Source organism: Leuresthes tenuis, unplaced genomic scaffold (assembly GCF_036924035.1).
Source record: "Leuresthes tenuis unplaced genomic scaffold, fLeuTen1.0.hap1 SCAF_10, whole genome shotgun sequence".
Classification (NCBI taxonomy): domain Eukaryota; kingdom Metazoa; phylum Chordata; class Actinopteri; order Atheriniformes; family Atherinopsidae; genus Leuresthes; species Leuresthes tenuis.
The window spans coordinates 23,448,497-23,465,621 of record NW_027325364.1 but is presented as its reverse complement, the minus strand read 5'-3'; the positions used below and the strand labels follow the sequence as shown (position 1 = coordinate 23,465,621).

Genomic DNA, 17,125 nt, shown 5'->3' with positions numbered 1-17,125 from the left:
ATTTAAGTGCTTGATGTACTGCAGTGATGACTTTAAAGTCCTCGAGGTCACTGTTTTCTTGTCCATCAGCATGAAAAAAAGAAAAACAGAAACAATGATGTCTGGACATAAATGAACAGATTCCATTTTCATGGTTTGCTGCGAGACTGGGTTTTTCGTAGGCAAATTAAAGATAGCAGCTTGTTTTCAAAGGAAAATCAGGCTGACCACACTCAATCCCACTGTCTTTTGCAATAACTGAAATCCCCTACCTTGCTCTCTTTCCCAAAAAGCCTTTTTGACCTGTGTACTTGGATAATGTGACAACCAAACTGTCAATAAACAATCCAGTATGTACTCATATATGAGGAAATTTGGGATATTTTTCAATAAAAGGGAATTCTTAACTCACCTGTGAACCTCTATTTCATTGTTTTACCTGAGACAGATATTTATCATTTAATCTTTTTCATCATCTTTTCAAATTAATTCAATCTTATAGTTTCTTCCTCGTGTGTAGAAGTTATTGTTATAGCTGTTGTTAGTTATCATATTCAAAGATTAACACGTAAATTGTATGAATACCAGGTGAAATTAAGTTAGGTCGACAGGAGAAACAAAATATCCACACACTTTTAGTACTGATGAGATTTATTGTTCACACACTGTTCAGGTATTTAAAAACCCTTTAAAATATACAGTTCCATCCATTCATACATTTCTAGCAACATCCTCAAAACATTAGATGTGTCATGAATAGAATTCAAAGAAGTATGCTTTTTAATGACAAGAAAAAAGACTCTTGAAGGCAATGTTCCATCAGCAGTAGGCCTCAGAAAGTGCAGTAAATTCTACATTTAAATCCATCGCATGTTGGGTAACAGGAAGGTATACAATGAATTTCACGTTTCTGTCTACTGTTAATCATCATCTGTGTGAAAGATGACACATAAAACACTCATTTCACATCTCTTTACGTACACACAGGAAGATTTTTAAAAAAATATTTACAGAAGTTATTTATTCATTAATCTTTACATACTGTAACTTAAACAAGTCTACAGATGGATCTTCAACTGCAGCAGATTGAATGTCTGCACTCACCGGCTCCTCTCCTTCTCTAACCTTTAAATCAATTCGTCATGTTTACAATAGGAATCGTATTTTACTATTTTAGAAATTCTTTTAGCTGTTAAAAGTTTAATCAAGCTCTTACTGCACAGCTCCCCTGAATACAGATAAACGTGAGCACGATGGTAGTAGTAGTAGTAGTAGTAGTAGTAGTAGTAGTAGTAGTAGTAGAAGTAGTAGTAGCTCTTTATTTGTCCCAGTATGGGCAATTGTTGTGCAGTAGTAGTACACCTCTCACACACACACACTCACACTACAAACATAAAACACATGAAAACACATGTAAAAATCAATATGTGCAGTACAAAGGTTACCTAAAAATTTGTGTGCATACAACATATGACTATCTGCGTTTCCCAGTCGAGTTTAACAGCTGAACAGCAGAGGGTATGAATGAGTGCTTGTATCTATTGGTCCGTACTGATGGATATTTAAAATGCGAACCAGTAGACAAAAACTGAAATTCACAATGCAGAGGATGGGTGTAATTATCCAAAATAGATTCAGTCTTCCTGATAACCTGCTCTTTGTACAGTACAGTCATATTTTTCTGTTGAACCCCAGTTATGTAACTATATACTTTGATGATTTTGGATATGGCATTTTTGTTTTTTACATTGAGTAAAGCATACCAGCAGATGGCAGAGAAGGTAAGTATGGATTCTATAAAAGATCTATAAAACATGGTCATCAGAGTCTTGTCAGCATGGAACCCAGAAAGCTTCCTGAGACAGTATAGGGGCTGCTACAGCATGTCCGTGTTACTGTTAAAAGTCAAATTGTCATCAATAATAGAACCCAGATATTTATACTGATGAACAATTTCAATGTCTTGCCCATTTATGATGATTGTAGTAAGGTTGCAGGCCTTGTGCCTGAAATCAATACACATGTCCTTGGTTTTTGTCACATTTAGTTCCAGCATAGCTTCCTGGCACCAGTTTACAAAATAGTCCATGATGTGGCCATGTGCTGTTTCATTGTCCTTTAGCTGGCTCAAAATGACTGTGTCATCTGCAAACTTAACAATGTGGCGACTGTCAGTTGCAGAACAACAGTTGTCAGTGTAGAGGATGTAAAGAAGAGGAGATAAAACGCAACCCTGCGAAGAGCCTGTAGATGTAAAAGACAGTCCAGAATGATGGTCATTTACTCTCACTTGCTGAGAACGGTTGGTGTGGAAATAAAGAATCCAGCCGGAGATGCAGGAGTCCAGCTGGAAGCGATGTAGGAGCTTCTGTACCAGTAGATGGGGCTGGATGGTATTGAAAGCTGATGAGAAGTCCACAAACATTATCTTAACATGTGTTTTGGAGCCCTCAAGGTGTTTGAGAATCAGGTACAGCAGGGTTATGGTTGCATTCTGGAATGCAGGATGGCAACTGCAGCACAGAATGCCTTCGTCTTATGAGAAGTTGAGATGTGAGGTTTTTCATCTGGAAGAACATGATGACTGATAACAGCAACTGTGAGTTCTGTCTGATGCCTGAATGTAGAAAATATGTTGGTATTTATACTCACTGGGGCAACTGTTGCTTCACCTACAGTATGTACCTGCAGTGGCGACTGGTCATTAGGGGAAAATTAATGTTTAAACTTCTATTTGAACATTGAGTTCAATGGGCTGCCAGACATGACTTCTGTATTTTAGTAATTAAATAATTAGTATTTTAAGTGTTATCATAACAAAAAACTGACTCAATCAGTAAATGGAGATCAATACTGACTCCGCCAACGTTAATTCTGCTATGCTATGCGATGGCAAAGACTAAGACTGGCATATGTAGTACACGTTTGAAGCAGAGAGTGAATCTCAGGAAATGGATATGTGATCACTTTATATCACTCTCTGTTGCTCGGACTCTTCATCAGTCTGGCTACAGTGCTGAAAAGAAACTGGGGTTATTCTTATTCTCTTCTATCATTGATGAATAATAAAGAGTTCTAGTTTTACAAAGGTTTTTTTTATATATATATATGTTATGAGACTATCTTTCCAGACTAATTGAGACTCTTCTAAATTAGAGGAACATCATTGTCTCTCCAGCTTTCTTGCAGTCTGCTTTAAAGCATGCAGCTGTGAATCAAAGCAAAGAGCCTCATCTCATTTAGCCCAACTCAGAACATTACAATATGAGTTACAATATGAATAAATCCACTCACCTCCTCAGATATTTACAACCACAAGGACAATTATAATAAACAAATGACTTTATTAAAACTTTTTCAACAAATAAAATTTCTTTCTAAACAATCTTGTGATTGTTGAAGGAACTCCAGGCTGATGCAGGACTCCTCAGAAATCGCAGCAGACACCACAAAGACTCATGCCGCAGCAGTTACAGCAAAATTTGCATTTAGCACCAGCGAGGCGCTTCTGTCTGATTCCATACGGCATCTGTGTAGGACAAGAAGAAGGTTTTCATCACAGTTTGATCAGTCGCCCTCCTTCTCCTCTTTATCAAACAACAGAGCACCAGGACCCTTCAGGGTGACCACCCATTCATTCACATTATAGACGATACAGAGTGTTTCAATTCATTCATTGGCTTAACTAAACATACCTTCCAAAATTCCACTGGCATTTCTTGATTTTCAGCAACTGGACTGTGCTCAGCCATCTCCTCCACCCTATCATGCACCTGTTAAAGATTGTGTCAGATTGAGGAATAAAGTCTTGACATGCTGAAAACATTTTCATTGCTCTGAAAGGGTTTAAATCCAGCTCTTACTTCAGAGCTCGGTGCAGCAGAGCTCTCCTGAACACAGATAAATGTGAGCACGACGGCCACTGCAACTGCAACGCTGAATGTCTTCATCTTAAGAGGGTTTAAGATCCTGAAATAACCAGATTTCTTCTGATCTTGATGACTTTTGGGAGCTCCTTGGAGTGATCCTGTCTGATAGTAGAATGTGTGAAATGTGCTGGTATTTATACTAACTTGGACAGCTGTTGCCTCATCACTGTCAGCAAATACTGAATTCACTGGGAAAATCTCTCTGTGTAATGCTGGAAGTTTGAGTGGGATATTTCAAAAGAATGGAAAATTCAGAGTTCTTGGAAGTTTGTTTTTTCATCTCAATGCCAGTCAAATCATTTTTGTATAAAATATTTTTGTGAGGTGATGAAGGTCTGATAATGCTGCATGGAGCTTTTACTGACTTTACATTTGTATTGTTTGTGTAGGAATATCAAACACTCATCAAGAAAATCATCGTCAATATTCTAAGATTGTTAACCTCAGTTTGTTCACCCGACTCCACAACAGGGTTCAAGCTCCTCATACTGATGAACTAGAAAAATATGAGGGTGTTCAGCAGCATTTTTTTCTGGGAAGTTGGCAATAGATCCTTTAAACTGTGTGAGTTGGTATGGGGGGTCTTTGAGGACAGGGCTTGCTCTCCAGAAATGCTTTTACATCTGGTATCTGTGGAGGTTGGAAGCCAAGTGACCATCTCAGACTCCTTGTGGAGTTCTTTCAATCTATGGGGAGGTTCCCAGTGGGAAATCATAAAGAATTTATCAGGCACTGCTGGGATTTGAACCCAGGATCTCCTGTTTACTTTGACCAACTAAGCCACAGCGCCTCTGAAGCCTTTCTAACCAGTTTTTTGCTGTTGACTGTTGTTCTCTCACGTGAGCAGGTGTTGCCTCATCAATGGCAGACTGCATGTTCTTCCAGCAATGGATGTGGCATCTCTCATTAAGTGACACTGCAAATGTGAGTTATCAAAGAATGGAAACTTTTGAACTTTTGAATCTTTCACAAAGTGTCTGTTCAATAATGAACTTTTCTGTCCTTTGTGGTTGAACAGAAAACCCTGGAACGAAGGGGCCAATCCCAGCTCCTGAAAAACAACCCCACACCATAATCCCCCTCCACCAAACTTTACACTTGGCACATGCAGTCAGGCAAGTACTGTTCCTCTGGCAACCACCAAACCCAGAATCTTCCATCAGATTGCCAGAAGAAGAAGCGTGATTTGTCACTCCAGAAAACACGTCTCCATTGCTGTAGAGTCCAGTGGCGGCGTGCATTGCGCTGCTGCATCTGACGCTTTGCATTGCACTTGGTGATGTATGGCTCGGATGCAGCTGCTCGGCCATGGAAACCCATTCCATAAAACTCTCTACGTATTGTTCTTGAGCTAATTTGAAGGCCACGGGAAGTTTGGCAGTCTGTAGCGATTGATTCTGCGGAAAGTTGGAAACCTCTGTGCACCATGCACCTCAGCATCCACTGAAACCTCTCTGTTATTTTATGTGGCCTACCACTTCGTGGTTGATTTGCTGTTGTTTTCAATCGCTTCCACTTTGTTATAATACCACTGACAGTAGACTGTGGAATATTTCGTAGCAAAGAAATTTCACACCTCGACTTATTGCACATCGTATCATGGTGCCACGCTGGAATTCACGGAGCTCCTGAAAGCGACCCATTCTTTAGGGTTATTCTTTCACAGATGTTTGTAGAAGCACTATGCATAGGTACTTGAATTTACACACTTGCGGCCATGGAAGTGATTGGAGTGCGTGAATTTATTATTTGCATGAGCAGTGAATATTTTTGCCAATATAGCGTATTTTGAACTTCCTTTTGGGAAATTTAAGGGAAGAGTGTCAGGCACTGCTGGGATTTGAACCCAGGATCACCTGTTTACAAGACAGGCACTTTGACCAACTAAGCCACAGCACCTTTGAGCCCTCCCAAACCAGTTTTTGCTGCTGACTGTTTTTCTCTCACATGAGCAGGCGTTGCCTCATCAATGGCAGTCTGTAAGTTCTTCCAGCAATGGATTTGGCATCTCTCGCTAAGTTACTCTGCACCTGTGAGTGGTAAGTTATCAAAGAATGGAAACCTTTGAACTTTTCAATCTTTCACAAAGTGTCTGTTCAACAATGAACTTTTCTGTCCTTCGTGGTTGAACAGAAAACACTTTTATTCTGTCATTTTAACTCCATTTTTTCTCATTCTCATTAGCTTTCTTTTTATAAATACATTTTGAAGGACATGATTAACATGCAAAAGGTAAATGGCAGATGGTTTTCTAAACATTTTCATTTGTATATAGCATAACTTCAAATAAGCTAGATGGAAATAATGTAATGATAAAGATTCTTAAAACACCTGAAAACTAATTGATCATTTGATGTCAAATCTTTTCAGCATTTGCTGATTAACGACGGGGTCCATACATCAAAGCTGTATCTGTATTATTGCAGGCTTAACAGATACTGTATGTTTTGCAATACCTGAAATCCCGCACTTTTTATCTAATTTACTGAAAAGCCTGTTGACTTGCGTGACTGCATAATACTACACTAAAAAGGAGGGTGAACAGTTTTTATGTGTTGAAGGTTATGCTTTAAAACAAGACTCTTCAAATCTCTGTTTAATCTACCACATCAGAATTTTTCCAATGAAAGGTATCAACTTAAAGGAGGAATCAGCAGAGCTATTTTCATTCATTCTATATTTTATCTTTTACCATGATTTCCCTTTATCAATAATTAAATCTTTCTTTATTTCAACTAACTTAAAACAGAGTCAGTATTGTTACTTTTTTAAATGATTTTTTAAGATCAATTCATTTTAGTCATTCATACATTTATGAATATGTGTATATCAATCAGTTTACTCCAAAAAAATTCTGTATTTGAGTTGATAATAATGGAAAGATTACATTCATTTCCTCTCTGATAGAAACTATTTTATTGGTAAAAAAGCTCCTGAAATATCACTACTGAGAGTTAAAGGAGTACGTAGCTCAACAGAGCTCAGACTCTTCGTCAGTCTGGCTACAGTGCTGAAAAGAAACCTATGGTTATTCTTATTCTCTTCTATCAGCAGTTCTACTTTTTGAAAGGTTTTTTTTTTTACTATATGTTATGAGACTATCTTTCCAGACTAATTGAGACTCTTCTAAATTAGAGGAACACCATTGTCTCTCCAGCTTTCTTGCAGTCTGCTTTAAAGCATGCAGCTGTGAATCAAAGCAAAGAGCCTCATCTCATTTAGCCCAACTCAGAACATTACAATATGAGTTACAATATGAATAAATCCACTCACCTCCTCAGATATTTACAACCACAAGGACAATTATAATAAACAAATGACTTTATTAAAACTTTTTCAACAAATAAAATTTCTTTCTAAACAATCTTGTGATTGTTGAAGGAACTCCAGGCTGATGCAGGACTCCTCAGAAATCGCAGCAGACACCACAAAGACTCATGCCGCAGCAGTTACAGCAAAATTTGCATTTAGCACCAGCGAGGCGCTTCTGTCTGATTCCATACGGCATCTGTGTAGGACAAGAAGAAGGTTTTCATCACAGTTTGATCAGTCGCCCTCCTTCTCCTCTTTATCAAACAACAGAGCACCAGGACCCTTCAGGGTGACCACCCATTCATTCACATTATAGACGATACAGAGTGTTTCAATTCATTCATTGGCTTAACTAAACATACCTTCCAAAATTCCACTGGCATTTCTTGATTTTCAGCAACTGGACTGTGCTCAGCCATCTCCTCCACCCTATCATGCACCTGTTAAAGATTGTGTCAGATTGAGGAATAAAGTCTTGACATGCTGAAAACATTTTCATTGCTCTGAAAGGGTTTAAATCCAGCTCTTACTTCAGAGCTCGGTGCAGCAGAGCTCTCCTGAACACAGATAAATGTGAGCACGACGGCCACTGCAACTGCAACGCTGAATGTCTTCATCTTAAGAGGGTTTAAGATCCTGAAATAACCAGATTTCTTCTGATCTTGATGACTTTTGGGAGCTCCTTGGAGTGATCCTGTCTGATAGTAGAATGTGTGAAATGTGCTGGTATTTATACTAACTTGGACAGCTGTTGCCTCATCACTGTCAGCAAATACCGAATTCACTGGGAAAATCTCTCTGTGTAATGCTGGAAGTTTGAGTGGGATATTTCAAAAGAATGGAAAATTCAGAGTTCTTGGAAGTTTGTTTTTTCATCTCAATGCCAGTCAAATCATTTTTGTATAAAATATTTTTGTGAGGTGATGAAGGTCTGATAATGCTGCATGGAGCTTTTACTGACTTTACATTTGTATTGTTTGTGTAGGAATATCAAACACTCATCAAGAAAATCATCGTCAATATTCTAAGATTGTTAACCTCAGTTTGTTCACCCGACTCCACAACAGGGTTCAAGCTCCTCATACTGATGAACTAAAAAAATATGAGGGTGTTCAGCAGCATTTTTTTCTGGGAAGTTGGCAATAGATCCTTTAAACTGTGTGAGTTGGTATGGGGGGTCTTTGAGGACCGGGCTTGCTCTCCAGAAATGCTTTTACATCTGGTATCTGTGGAGGTTGGAAGCCAAGTGACCATCTCAGACTCCTTGTGGAGTTCTTTCAATCTATGGGGAGGTTCCCAGTGGGAAATCATAAAGAATTTATCAGGCACTGCTGGGATTTGAACCCAGGATCTTCTGTTTACTAGACAGGCACTTTGACCAACTAAGCCACAGCGCCTCTGAAGCCTTTCCAACCAGTTTTTTGCTGTTGACTGTTGTTCTCTCACGTGAGCAGGTGTTGCCTCATCAATGGCAGACTGCATGTTCTTCCAGCAATGGATGTGGCATCTCTCATTAAGTGACACTGCAAATGTGAGTTATCAAAGAATGGAAACTTTTGAACTTTTGAATCTTTCACAAAGTGTCTGTTCAATAATGAACTTTTCTGTCCTTTGTGGTTGAACAGAAAACCCTGGAACGAAGGGGCCAATCCCAGCTCCTGAAAAACAACCCCACACCATAATCCCCCTCCACCAAACTTTACACTTGGCACATGCAGTCAGGCAAGTACTGTTCCTCTGGCAACCACCAAACCCAGAATCTTCCATCAGATTGCCAGAAGAAGAAGCGTGATTTGTCACTCCAGAAAACACGTCTCCATTGCTGTAGAGTCCAGTGGCGGCGTGCATTGCGCTGCTGCATCTGACGCTTTGCATTGCACTTGGTGATGTATGGCTCGGATGCAGCTGCTCGGCCATGGAAACCCATTCCATAAAGCTCTCTACGTATTGTTCTTGAGCTAATTTGAAGGCCACGGGAAGTTTGGCGGTCTGTAGCGATTGATTCTGCGGAATGTTGGAAACCTCTGTGCACCATGCACCTCAGCATCCACTGAACCCTCTCTGTTATTTTATGTGGCCTACCACTTCGTGGTTGATTTGCTGTTGTTTTCAATCGCTTCCACTTTGTTATAATACCACTGACAGTAGACTGTGGAATATTTCGTAGCAAAGAAATTTCACACCTCGACTTATTGCACATCGTATCATGGTGCCACGCTGGAATTCACGGAGCTCCTGAAAGCGACCCATTCTTTAGGGTTATTCTTTCACAGATGTTTGTAGAAGCACTATGCATAGGTACTTGAATTTACACACTTGCGGCCATGGAAGTGATTGGAGTGCGTGAATTTATTATTTGCATGAGCAGTGAATATTTTTGCCAATATAGCGTATTTTGAACTTCCTTTTGGGAAATTTAAGGGAAGAGTGTCAGGCACTGCTGGGATTTGAACCCAGGATCACCTGTTTACAAGACAGGCACTTTGACCAACTAAGCCACAGCACCTTTGAGCCCTCCCAAACCAGTTTTTGCTGCTGACTGTTTTTCTCTCACATGAGCAGGCGTTGCCTCATCAATGGCAGTCTGTAAGTTCTTCCAGCAATGGATTTGGCATCTCTCGCTAAGTTACTCTGCACCTGTGAGTGGTAAGTTATCAAAGAATGGAAACCTTTGAACTTTTCAATCTTTCACAAAGTGTCTGTTCAACAATGAACTTTTCTGTCCTTCGTGGTTGAACAGAAAACACTTTTATTCTGTCATTTTAACTCCATTTTTTCTCATTCTCATTAGCTTTCTTTTTATAAATACATTTTGAAGGACATGATTAACATGCAAAAGGTAAATGGCAGATGGTTTTCTAAACATTTTCATTTGTATATAGCATAACTTCAAATAAGCTAGATGGAAATAATGTAATGATAAAGATTCTTAAAACACCTGAAAACTAATTGATCATTTGATGTCAAATCTTTTCAGCATTTGCTGATTAACGACGGGGTCCATACATCAAAGCTGTATCTGTATTATTGCAGGCTTAACAGATACTGTATGTTTTGCAATACCTGAAATCCCGCACTTTTTATCTAATTTACTGAAAAGCCTGTTGACTTGCGTGACTGCATAATACTACACTAAAAAGGAGGGTGAACAGTTTTTATGTGTTGAAGGTTATGCTTTAAAACAAGACTCTTCAAATCTCTGTTTAATCTACCACATCAGAATTTTTCCAATGAAAGGTATCAACTTAAAGGAGGAATCAGCAGAGCTATTTTCATTCATTCTATATTTTATCTTTTACCATGATTTCCCTTTATCAATAATTAAATCTTTCTTTATTTCAACTAACTTAAAACAGAGTCAGTATTGTTACTTTTTTAAATGATTTTTTAAGATCAATTCATTTTAGTCATTCATACATTTATGAATATGTGTATATCAATCAGTTTACTCCAAAAAAATTCTGTATTTGAGTTGATAATAATGGAAAGATTACATTCATTTCCTCTCTGATAGAAACTATTTTATTGGTAAAAAAGCTCCTGAAATATCACTACTGAGAGTTAAAGGAGTACGTAGCTCAACAGAGCTCAGACTCTTCGTCAGTCTGGCTACAGTGCTGAAAAGAAACCTATGGTTATTCTTATTCTCTTCTATCAGCAGTTCTACTTTTTGAAAGGTTTTTTTTTTTACTATATGTTATGAGACTATCTTTCCAGACTAATTGAGACTCTTCTAAATTAGAGGAACACCATTGTCTCTCCAGCTTTCTTGCAGTCTGCTTTAAAGCATGCAGCTGTGAATCAAAGCAAAGAGCCTCATCTCATTTAGCCCAACTCAGAACATTACAATATGAGTTACAATATGAATAAATCCACTCACCTCCTCAGATATTTACAACCACAAGGACAATTATAATAAACAAATTACTTTATTAAAACTTTTTCAACAAATAAAATTTCTTTCTAAACAATCTTGTGATTGTTGAAGGAACTCCAGGCTGATGCAGGACTCCTCAGAAATCGCAGCAGACACCACAAAGACTCATGCCGCAGCAGTTACAGCAAAATTTGCATTTAGCACCAGCGAGGCGCTTCTGTCTGATTCCATACGGCATCTGTGTAGGACAAGAAGAAGGTTTTCATCACAGTTTGATCAGTCGCCCTCCTTCTCCTCTTTATCAAACAACAGAGCACCAGGACCCTTCAGGGTGACCACCCATTCATTCACATTATAGACGATACAGAGTGTTTCAATTCATTCATTGGCTTAACTAAACATACCTTCCATAATTCCACTGGCATTTCTTGATTTTCAGCAACTGGACTGTGCTCAGCCATCTCCTCCACCCTATCATGCACCTGTTAAAGATTGTGTCAGATTGAGGAATAAAGTCTTGACATGCTGAAAACATTTTCATTGCTCTGAAAGGGTTTAAATCCAGCTCTTACTTCAGAGCTCGGTGCAGCAGAGCTCTCCTGAACACAGATAAATGTGAGCACGACGGCCACTGCAACTGCAACGCTGAATGTCTTCATCTTAAGAGGGTTTAAGATCCTGAAATAACCAGATTTCTTCTGATCTTGATGACTTTTGGGAGCTCCTTGGAGTGATCCTGTCTGATAGTAGAATGTGTGAAATGTGCTGGTATTTATACTAACTTGGACAGCTGTTGCCTCATCACTGTCAGCAAATACCGAATTCACTGGGAAAATCTCTCTGTGTAATGCTGGAAGTTTGAGTGGGATATTTCAAAAGAATGGAAAATTCAGAGTTCTTGGAAGTTTGTTTTTTCATCTCAATGCCAGTCAAATCATTTTTGTATAAAATATTTTTGTGAGGTGATGAAGGTCTGATAATGCTGCATGGAGCTTTTACTGACTTTACATTTGTATTGTTTATGTAGGAATATCAAACACTCATCAAGAAAATCATCGTCAATATTCTAAGATTGTTAACCTCAGTTTGTTCACCCGACTCCACAACAGGGTTCAAGCTCCTCATACTGATGAACTAAAAAAATATGAGGGTGTTCAGCAGCATTTTTTTCTGGGAAGTTGGCAATAGATCCTTTAAACTGTGTGAGTTGGTATGGGGGGTCTTTGAGGACCGGGTTTGCTCTCCAGAAATGCTTTTACATCTGGTATCTGTGGAGGTTGGAAGCCAAGTGACCATCTCAGACTCCTTGTGGAGTTCTTTCAATCTATGGGGAGGTTCCCAGTGGGAAATCATAAAGAATTTATCAGGCACTGCTGGGATTTGAACCCAGGATCTCCTGTTTACTAGACAGGCACTTTGACCAACTAAGCCACAGCGCCTCTGAAGCCTTTCTAACCAGTTTTTTGCTGTTGACTGTTGTTCTCTCACGTGAGCAGGTGTTGCCTCATCAATGGCAGACTGCATGTTCTTCCAGCAATGGATTTGGCATCTCTCATTAAGTGACACTGCAAATGTGAGTTATCAAAGAATGGAAACTTTTGAACTTTTGAATCTTTCACAAAGTGTATGTTCAATAATGAACTTTTCTGTCCTTTGTGGTTGAACAGAAAACCCTGGAACGAAGGGGCCAATCCCAGCTCCTGAAAAACAACCCCACACCATAATCCCCCTCCACCAAACTTTACACTTGGCACATGCAGTCAGGCAAGTACTGTTCCTCTGGCAACCACCAAACCCAGAATCTTCCATCAGATTGCCAGAAGAAGAAGCGTGATTTGTCACTCCAGAAAACACGTCTCCATTGCTGTAGAGTCCAGTGGCGGCGTGCATTGCGCTGCTGCATCTGACGCTTTGCATTGCACTTGGTGATGTATGGCTCGGATGCAGCTGCTCGGCCATGGAAACCCATTCCATAAAGCTCTCTACGTATTGTTCTTGAGCTAATTTGAAGGCCATGGGAAGTTTGGCGGTCTGTAGCGATTGATTCTGCGGAAAGTTGGAAACCTCTGTGCACCATGCACCTCAGCATCCACTGAACCCTCTCTGTTATTTTATGTGGCCTACCACTTCGTGGTTGATTTGCTGTTGTTTTCAATCGCTTCCACTTTGTTATAATACCACTGACAGTAGACTGTGGAATATTTCGTAGCAAAGAAATTTCACACCTCGACTTATTGCACATCGTATCATGGTGCCACGCTGGAATTCACGGAGCTCCTGAAAGCGACCCATTCTTTAGGGTTATTCTTTCACAGATGTTTGTAGAAGCACTATGCATAGGTACTTGAATTTACACACTTGCGGCCATGGAAGTGATTGGAGTGCGTGAATTTATTATTTGCATGAGCAGTGAATATTTTTGCCAATATAGCGTATTTTGAACTTCCTTTTGGGAAATTTAAGGGAAGAGTGTCAGGCACTGCTGGGATTTGAACCCAGGATCACCTGTTTACAAGACAGGCACTTTGACCAACTAAGCCACAGCACCTTTGAGCCCTCCCAAACCAGTTTTTGCTGCTGACTGTTTTTCTCTCACATGAGCAGGCGTTGCCTCATCAATGGCAGTCTGTAAGTTCTTCCAGCAATGGATTTGGCATCTCTCGCTAAGTTACTCTGCACCTGTGAGTGGTAAGTTATCAAAGAATGGAAACCTTTGAACTTTTCAATCTTTCACAAAGTGTCTGTTCAACAATGAACTTTTCTGTCCTTCGTGGTTGAACAGAAAACACTTTTATTCTGTCATTTTAACTCCATTTTTTCTCATTCTCATTAGCTTTCTTTTTATAAATACATTTTGAAGGACATGATTAACATGCAAAAGGTAAATGGCAGATGGTTTTCTAAACATTTTCATTTGTATATAGCATAACTTCAAATAAGCTAGATGGAAATAATGTAATGATAAAGATTCTTAAAACACCTGAAAACTAATTGATCATTTGATGTCAAATCTTTTCAGCATTTGCTGATTAACGACGGGGTCCATACATCAAAGCTGTATCTGTATTATTGCAGGCTTAACAGATACTGTATGTTTTGCAATACCTGAAATCCCGCACTTTTTATCTAATTTACTGAAAAGCCTGTTGACTTGCGTGACTGCATAATACTACACTAAAAAGGAGGGTGAACAGTTTTTATGTGTTGAAGGTTATGCTTTAAAACAAGACTCTTCAAATCTCTGTTTAATCTACCACATCAGAATTTTTCCAATGAAAGGTATCAACTTAAAGGAGGAATCAGCAGAGCTATTTTCATTCATTCTATATTTTATCTTTTACCATGATTTCCCTTTATCAATAATTAAATCTTTCTTTATTTCAACTAACTTAAAACAGAGTCAGTATTGTTACTTTTTTAAATGATTTTTTAAGATCAATTCATTTTAGTCATTCATACATTTATGAATATGTGTATATCAATCAGTTTACTCCAAAAAAATTCTGTATTTGAGTTGATAATAATGGAAAGATTACATTCATTTCCTCTCTGATAGAAACTATTTTATTGGTAAAAAAGCTCCTGAAATATCACTACTGAGAGTTAAAGGAGTACGTAGCTCAACAGAGCGCAGACTCTTCGTCAGTCTGGCTACAGTGCTGAAAAGAAACCTATGGTTATTCTTATTCTCTTCTATCAGCAGTACTACTTTTTGAAAGGTTTTTTTTTTTTACTATATGTTATGAGACTATCTTTCCAGACTAATTGAGACTCTTCTAAATTAGAGGAACACCATTGTCTCTCCAGCTTTCTTGCAGTCTGCTTTAAAGCATGCAGCTGTGAATCAAAGCAAAGAGCCTCATCTCATTTAGCCCAACTCAGAACATTACAATATGAGTTACAATATGAATAAATCCACTCACCTCCTCAGATATTTACAACCACAAGGACAATTATAATAAACAAATGACTTTATTAAAACTTTTTCAACAAATAAAATTTCTTTCTAAACAATCTTGTGATTGTTGAAGGAACTCCAGGCTGATGCAGGACTCCTCAGAAATCGCAGCAGACACCACAAAGACTCATGCCGCAGCAGTTACAGCAAAATTTGCATTTAGCACCAGCGAGGCGCTTCTGTCTGATTCCATACGGCATCTGTGTAGGACAAGAAGAAGGTTTTCATCACAGTTTGATCAGTCGCCCTCCTTCTCCTCTTTATCAAACAACAGAGCACCAGGACCCTTCAGGGTGACCACCCATTCATTCACATTATAGACGATACAGAGTGTTTCAATTCATTCATTGGCTTAACTAAACATACCTTCCAAAATTCCACTGGCATTTCTTGATTTTCAGCAACTGGACTGTGCTCAGCCATCTCCTCCACCCTATCATGCACCTGTTAAAGATTGTGTCAGATTGAGGAATAAAGTCTTGACATGCTGAAAACATTTTCATTGCTCTGAAAGGGTTTAAATCCAGCTCTTACTTCAGAGCTCGGTGCAGCAGAGCTCTCCTGAACACAGATAAATGTGAGCACGACGGCCACTGCAACTGCAACGCTGAATGTCTTCATCTTAAGAGGGTTTAAGATCCTGAAATAACCAGATTTCTTCTGATCTTGATGACTTTTGGGAGCTCCTTGGAGTGATCCTGTCTGATAGTAGAATGTGTGAAATGTGCTGGTATTTATACTAACTTGGACAGCTGTTGCCTCATCACTGTCAGCAAATACCGAATTCACTGGGAAAATCTCTCTGTGTAATGCTGGAAGTTTGAGTGGGATATTTCAAAAGAATGGAAAATTCAGAGTTCTTGGAAGTTTGTTTTTTCATCTCAATGCCAGTCAAATCATTTTTGTATAAAATATTTTTGTGAGGTGATGAAGGTCTGATAATGCTGCATGGAGCTTTTACTGACTTTACATTTGTATTGTTTATGTAGGAATATCAAACACTCATCAAGAAAATCATCGTCAATATTCTAAGATTGTTAACCTCAGTTTGTTCACCCGACTCCACAACAGGGTTCAAGCTCCTCATACTGATGAACTAAAAAAATATGAGGGTGTTCAGCAGCATTTTTTTCTGGGAAGTTGGCAATAGATCCTTTAAACTGTGTGAGTTGGTATGGGGGGTCTTTGAGGACCGGGTTTGCTCTCCAGAAATGCTTTTACATCTGGTATCTGTGGAGGTTGGAAGCCAAGTGACCATCTCAGACTCCTTGTGGAGTTCTTTCAATCTATGGGGAGGTTCCCAGTGGGAAATCATAAAGAATTTATCAGGCACTGCTGGGATTTGAACCCAGGATCTCCTGTTTACTAGACAGGCACTTTGACCAACTAAGCCACAGCGCCTCTGAAGCCTTTCTAACCAGTTTTTTGCTGTTGACTGTTGTTCTCTCACGTGAGCAGGTGTTGCCTCATCAATGGCAGACTGCATGTTCTTCCAGCAATGGATTTGGCATCTCTCATTAAGTGACACTGCAAATGTGAGTTATCAAAGAATGGAAACTTTTGAACTTTTGAATCTTTCACAAAGTGTATGTTCAATAATGAACTTTTCTGTCCTTTGTGGTTGAACAGAAAACCCTGGAACGAAGGGGCCAATCCCAGCTCCTGAAAAACAACCCCACACCATAATCCCCCTCCACCAAACTTTACACTTGGCACATGCAGTCAGGCAAGTACTGTTCCTCTGGCAACCACCAAACCCAGAATCTTCCATCAGATTGCCAGAAGAAGAAGCGTGATTTGTCACTCCAGAAAACACGTCTCCATTGCTGTAGAGTCCAGTGGCGGCGTGCATTGCGCTGCTGCATCTGACGCTTTGCATTGCACTTGGTGATGTATGGCTCGGATGCAGCTGCTCGGCCATGGAAACCCATTCCATAAAGCTCTCTACGTATTGTTCTTGAGCTAATTTGAAGGCCATGGGAAGTTTGGCGGTCTGTAGCGATTGATTCCGCGGAAAGTTGGAAACCTCTGTGCACCATGCACCTCAGCATCCACTGAACCCTCTCTGTT

At 39.4% G+C, this 17,125-nt stretch overlaps 3 protein-coding genes and 6 non-coding genes across 9 annotated transcripts; all 9 read right to left on the bottom strand.

Moving 5' to 3' along the window:
* Nucleotides 1–3,303: 3,303 nt before the first annotated feature.
* Nucleotides 3,304–4,031, bottom strand: LOC140316806 (hepcidin-like). The gene is made up of 3 exons (XM_072394783.1): nucleotides 3,843–4,031; nucleotides 3,675–3,752; nucleotides 3,304–3,508 (listed from the first exon to the last, which is right to left on the bottom strand). Exons 1-3 carry the CDS (start codon nucleotides 3,927–3,929, stop codon nucleotides 3,407–3,409), a joined length of 267 nt encoding a protein of 88 aa, XP_072250884.1. The 5' UTR covers nucleotides 3,930–4,031; the 3' UTR covers nucleotides 3,304–3,406.
* Nucleotides 4,032–5,733: 1,702 nt separating this feature from the next.
* trnat-ugu (transfer RNA threonine (anticodon UGU)) lies at nucleotides 5,734–5,807 on the bottom strand. Its single transcript has one exon. It is a non-coding gene; the product is annotated as a tRNA-Thr (tRNA).
* A 1,404-nt stretch (nucleotides 5,808–7,211) lies between these two features.
* Nucleotides 7,212–7,941, bottom strand: LOC140315750 (hepcidin-like). The gene is made up of 3 exons (XM_072393336.1): nucleotides 7,751–7,941; nucleotides 7,583–7,660; nucleotides 7,212–7,416 (listed from the first exon to the last, which is right to left on the bottom strand). The coding sequence occupies exons 1-3, from the start codon at nucleotides 7,835–7,837 to the stop codon at nucleotides 7,315–7,317; spliced, it is 267 nt and encodes an 88-aa protein (XP_072249437.1). The 5' UTR covers nucleotides 7,838–7,941; the 3' UTR covers nucleotides 7,212–7,314.
* Nucleotides 7,942–8,543: 602 nt separating this feature from the next.
* trnat-agu (transfer RNA threonine (anticodon AGU)) lies at nucleotides 8,544–8,617 on the bottom strand. The gene has a single exon. It is a non-coding gene; the product is annotated as a tRNA-Thr (tRNA).
* Nucleotides 8,618–9,652: 1,035 nt separating this feature from the next.
* Nucleotides 9,653–9,726, bottom strand: trnat-ugu (transfer RNA threonine (anticodon UGU)). The gene has a single exon. It is a non-coding gene; the product is annotated as a tRNA-Thr (tRNA).
* Nucleotides 9,727–12,462: 2,736 nt separating this feature from the next.
* On the bottom strand, nucleotides 12,463–12,536 carry trnat-agu (transfer RNA threonine (anticodon AGU)). Its single transcript has one exon. It is a non-coding gene; the product is annotated as a tRNA-Thr (tRNA).
* Nucleotides 12,537–13,571: 1,035 nt separating this feature from the next.
* Nucleotides 13,572–13,645, bottom strand: trnat-ugu (transfer RNA threonine (anticodon UGU)). The gene has a single exon. It is a non-coding gene; the product is annotated as a tRNA-Thr (tRNA).
* Nucleotides 13,646–15,050: 1,405 nt separating this feature from the next.
* Nucleotides 15,051–15,780, bottom strand: LOC140315749 (hepcidin-like). Its single transcript, XM_072393335.1, has 3 exons — nucleotides 15,590–15,780; nucleotides 15,422–15,499; nucleotides 15,051–15,255 (listed from the first exon to the last, which is right to left on the bottom strand). The coding sequence occupies exons 1-3, from the start codon at nucleotides 15,674–15,676 to the stop codon at nucleotides 15,154–15,156; spliced, it is 267 nt and encodes an 88-aa protein (XP_072249436.1). The 5' UTR covers nucleotides 15,677–15,780; the 3' UTR covers nucleotides 15,051–15,153.
* Nucleotides 15,781–16,382: 602 nt separating this feature from the next.
* On the bottom strand, nucleotides 16,383–16,456 carry trnat-agu (transfer RNA threonine (anticodon AGU)). Its single transcript has one exon. It is a non-coding gene; the product is annotated as a tRNA-Thr (tRNA).
* Between the last annotated feature and the right edge of the window lie 669 nt (nucleotides 16,457–17,125).